This window comes from Cariama cristata, unplaced genomic scaffold (genome assembly GCF_000690535.1).
Source record: "Cariama cristata isolate BGI_N322 unplaced genomic scaffold, ASM69053v1 scaffold23949, whole genome shotgun sequence".
In the NCBI taxonomy this organism is placed as follows: Eukaryota; Metazoa; Chordata; class Aves; order Cariamiformes; family Cariamidae; genus Cariama; species Cariama cristata.
The window spans coordinates 14,739-19,346 of record NW_009634391.1 but is presented as its reverse complement, the minus strand read 5'-3'; the positions used below and the strand labels follow the sequence as shown (position 1 = coordinate 19,346).

The 4,608-nt window shown below is 44.4% G+C and overlaps 1 protein-coding gene across 1 annotated transcript; it reads left to right on the top strand.

Annotated features, from left to right (window-relative positions):
• Nucleotides 1-225: 225 nt before the first annotated feature.
• PEX11A (peroxisomal biogenesis factor 11 alpha) lies at nt 226-2,457 on the top strand (the record flags this gene model as incomplete). Its single annotated transcript, XM_009707140.1, has 2 exons — nt 226-341; nt 1,892-2,457. Coding segments are annotated over 2 exons (682 nt in total), but the record flags the coding sequence as incomplete, so codon positions are not given.
• Nucleotides 2,458-4,608: the final 2,151 nt, after the last annotated feature.

Below are 4,608 nucleotides of genomic sequence, written 5' to 3'. Positions count from 1 at the left end.
GCCCCTCTCCTGCCGTACTGACCCCTTGCTGCCCGCCGCTTTGCCTGTCCTCAGCCGCCCCGCCTGCGCTTGTGCCCCTTCCCCCGCCTTTAACTCACCCTGGCACTGCGAGGGTGCCGAGGGGTGACCTTAAGCTCGGAAATAAACGCTGCCCTGCCGCTGCCATTCCTGTGAATTGTCCGTGTTTCACCTGTGTACCGTTTTCCTCATTTTTTTCCATTCCAGAGCCACTCAGTACACATGCATGTTGCTTAGCTATTTAATAGAGCATAAGGCTGATAAAGAGAAGCTGGTAATGAAACTCAAGCAGTTGGAATCTAGCATGAGCTCTGGCCGGAAAAGTAAGTACCTGGTGTCTAGAGGGATAAGTCCTTCTTCACTTGTTCCTTCCAGCAAAACAGCTCCTGGCCTTGCATTTTCTGTTGTTAACTTACCTTGAGACACAAAACTTCTTTTAGTATATCCACAAAATTGCCAGTAGACCTTATCCCTGCCTTGGCTTGCCAGGCTAGATAGGGCCAAATAGACATTTGTTACTTCCTCAGCCTCCTCTCCAATCAGGCAATCTGAAGTATCACTGGCAGAACTAGAGAAATAAGTTAATAGTCAGCTGTTGCTGCAGAGAGCAAGTTGTCATCTCTGTTTAAGGACGGACCACACCGTTACAATGCAAGGCTGGCTTACTGTGTTCTTATTAGTCCTTCCAGCTAATGGGTTGAGATGGCCTAATGTTAAAGATCATCATCCCAATAACATCAGCTCTGAAGGGCCATCCTTCAATATGGCCTTATATCCTACTTTGCATATTAATTTTCTTTAGCATTTATCCTCTACTAAATCATATAGTGTTCCATACTTTTCTCATAGTCTAACCATTTGCATCACTTCATTCTGTGTCACAGTTGCATCCATTATGGTTACGCTGTTGCTGTGGTTGTATTGCTTGCTTTCAGGTTGACCTTACACCTACTTATCAATTGCTCAATCCTGGAACAACTTCAATATATGAGGCAAATACTATAATGTGTTACCATGGATTTGTTTTATTATTCCAGTTTGCTCCAAAGTATGGTAGTTTCTTAATTTTTAGCAGAGAGGCCAGCTGTTTTATCAGCATAGCCTTAATTCTCTTGCTTCTGCTAAACAAATGGCTAATAGACGTCAGGCCTAAATTCAGGACTCTTGCAGTTCCACTAAGCTTGGGTGCTACCAGTATCTGTCACTGTGCCAGCGCAGCAGGTTATGAAAACTATTTTGCATAATATAGTATTAACAATCACGGGGTGAAACCTAAACTGTGCAGTGGGTGAAATCAGACTTGCCATATATTATAGCTTGCAATGGACTACGTGTTCCTGTTTGCAGGGAACTATGTGTACCTCTGACAAATTTGTGGCTGAGGAGGCACGTGGGTCTCGGTATGCTCAGCGTGTGAATCACCAACTTTCACAGAAGCTTAGGAAAGTTGTAGCTCGTGGTTGCAACAGAGTTGGTGCAGTAACATCTCCTGTCCACAGAGTTAGGTGAAATCCAGTGAAGCGTACAGCTGAAGTTGGGGGCTCGGTTTGTGTCACTTTTTTTGCTGACACTGACTGGTTCAGAGCCGTGGATGGTATTGGTCCAGAGGGCACCCAGGGGAAGGCTGCAAGTCCTGGCTATTGACAAAATTTTTGTGTAGGTCCTGGGCTGGTGCAGGACAGAACTGACATGTTTACAGCCCTTTCCTCGCTAATACTAGCTTCTCACACTGAGAAGAAAATGCTTAAGCTTACAAAGCCCACTAAGTTTTTTAAATGTACACGTGGACGGTGACATGCCAAGTTGTCGTGCGTAGGGCTGCATCTCTGCGGTAAAGATGAGGTCGTGCTAACCTTTGTGGGGTTTCTTGCAGTGTTCAGACTAGGCAACATGGTACACGCCTTGGCAGCAGCCAGGAGAACTACAGAGCTGCCAGATGTGGTTCCTCGCTTCTGCCTTACAGCCTCCAACCTGGCCCGTGCCCTCTACTTCGTCTGCGATGCGGTCCTGTGGTTGAAGAGCATTGGGCTCCAACCTGATGTCGATAAGCCGAAATGGCGGAATTGGGCTACCAAGTGTTACTACTTTTCACTCCTGATGAATCTAGCCAGGGACTGGTATGAGATCTCCTGGAGGCTGGAACAAGCTGTACAGGAAGCAAAGACAAAGGAGAATTCCTTCTGGGACAAACACAATCAGGAACTAAACTGTGTGAAATGTGATGGTTTGCACATTTTTTTCTCCCTGCTGTTTCAGACACTGAAAAGACATCCTCCTTTGCTGCTGGACTTGGTGAAGAATCTCTGTGATCTCTCGGGTCCTTTGGATACGCTAGGGATCTACAAGACCAACCCAGGAGTGATTGGTTTCTGTGGTGTCCTCTCCTCCCTGGTGGGGATTCTAACATTAGCAAGCCCACATCTGAAGCTGAAACAGTGACATAAAAGGAGCTGCAGAATATGCAGTGAGCCAACGGCTTTGATCCTCTGATAGGTTTTTATCCTCCATATAGCACTTTCAAAATGAATGTGTCTCACAATTACCTCAAGATTAATTTTGTCCTCTGAATAAGTGAATTCTATCCTTTTTCCTTCCCTGTGTCTTTGCAGATGAGTTTGGTGCCATGACATACTCCCTGATGGAGTGGAGATGGGAGAAGGCAGAACAGTATTTCACAAAGAGAAACAGAACTTGGAACATGGCTGCTAGATAAGAAAATATTGATGTTCCTATATTTTAATACAGGGCTGTGAAATAGCTGCATAGGCAACTGTAATAGTTATATGATTTATAACTAATCATGTTTACACTGGAAAGCTGGAATTCACCAATCAAAGGTTCCTACAGTCAGATTGTCTATAGTGGGCTCACGCAAATTAGGAGCTGTAGTTAAAATGGCCTGAAGTCAAGTACGAGTGTTCTGATGGGTTTGGGTTGATGGATCCTGTTATCTGCAGGTAGTGGTTTGAAAGCAGCGTGATCATAACCGAAGAGTGGCATGATCTCACCTTCTGATGATCTCTGTAACGTGCACTGGTGACGTTGGATCTGTAGTCTAGTGAGTGCCAACTTGTGCCCCAGGAAATCAGCACTTTCTTCTTTTCCTTCGATAACGTGAGCCAAGGACTGTTGGCCACCGACTCTGACTTCTCTAGCAGGCCATAGCTGAGGGTTTTGGTGAAGGACAGCACGTGGAAGAAGCTTGTCTGAGTGCTGATGATGCTGTGATTTGTAGGGAACTGGGTTTCCAAAGCTGTGAATCTGGAACCACGCACAAGTACTATATTTCCCATTATACACATACCTTAACTCCCAAACCCCTGTGATTCCAAGTGCAACAATTTTCCATTAATTATACTGTGATAAGGAGCTTGTTTTGCTGTTTTAATTTTGCATGAAAAATTCCAGTATAATAAGGAGCTTTGGAACCTGCAGTTAAGGAGAGAAGCCTGGCTCAGAGCTTGTTGAGTCAGAAGAACTGCAAGTGTGAGTTTCTAGTTCTGTAAACTCCTGGAGGGAAGGGAATGGAGTTGGTTGTGATAATGTCAGAGTCTCCTGTGAGAAGAAAAGCTTATTACTGGATTTGGACATTCATCATTTAGATTTTCCTACCTGGTCCTCCCTGTCCTCCCTTTCTATGACGACAAGATTTCTTGTGTGTTCCCTTGCTGGTTGAATGGGTTCTACCATTTGAAAATGCCTTACGTTTGCCCTGCAACTGCATTATTGTTCATCACTTACCTCACTGGGACTGATTGCCTGGCAGTGTAATCTAGGTTAAAGGAGAAATGCTGTGTCCAGCTGTCAAACGTGGCATGCAGTCTTTGTTGCTCCTGACTTTGCAGAGTACCAGTTCTGACACCATCTGAGAAAAATTTGCACATTATATAGGAGATAAATTTATCACTTTTCTTCATCAGAGTTAGGCCTGTGTGTTCTGCTGATTCCTGGTGCAAGGACTCCTTGTTTAATCAGTCAGGAGATCTGAACACAGACTACTCTAACCTGGACCAAGGTACTCTCTTGTTATTTCTGGTGCTGTCTGAAAACAGAAATTAAAAGGTGCTGGTCTCCTTTATTAAAAGGCGAAGGCTGTGGAACAGAGTAGGCGCGGTAAAGCAGTGCCCCAGTTTACCTTAAGTCATTGTGGTCAGGCTTGGAATTAGTTCCAGTTTGAATCTGAAGTGTTAGCCTGCCAATGAAGTGTTTGAAAAAAAGAGGTTGCTGGGCAGGATAATTAAGTGTGCTTGAAAACCAAATGTGGCCTGCAGCAGCTCTTCTTTTTAATATGGAAATGAATACCATTAAAAGTAGAGCATACTGGCAGTTCAGACCATAATGGAGCATTACGTATGGGATGTATTATCTTCAAGGGCTTCCTCTCCTTTTTAACAATAGATTTTTTTTTTGTTTCTTTACTCCATTTGCCTTTGAGCTCCTGGCAATGTGGAGGCTATCCCTCCGATGGTCAGATTTGATCATTATCCCAGTGTGTAGCAACCCCTGTAAAGAAGGAAGAGGAGTCTTGATGATCTGGCAGTGGAGGTTTGGCCACCTTTTGTCTACAGAATTTCATCTTCTTGAAAAAAT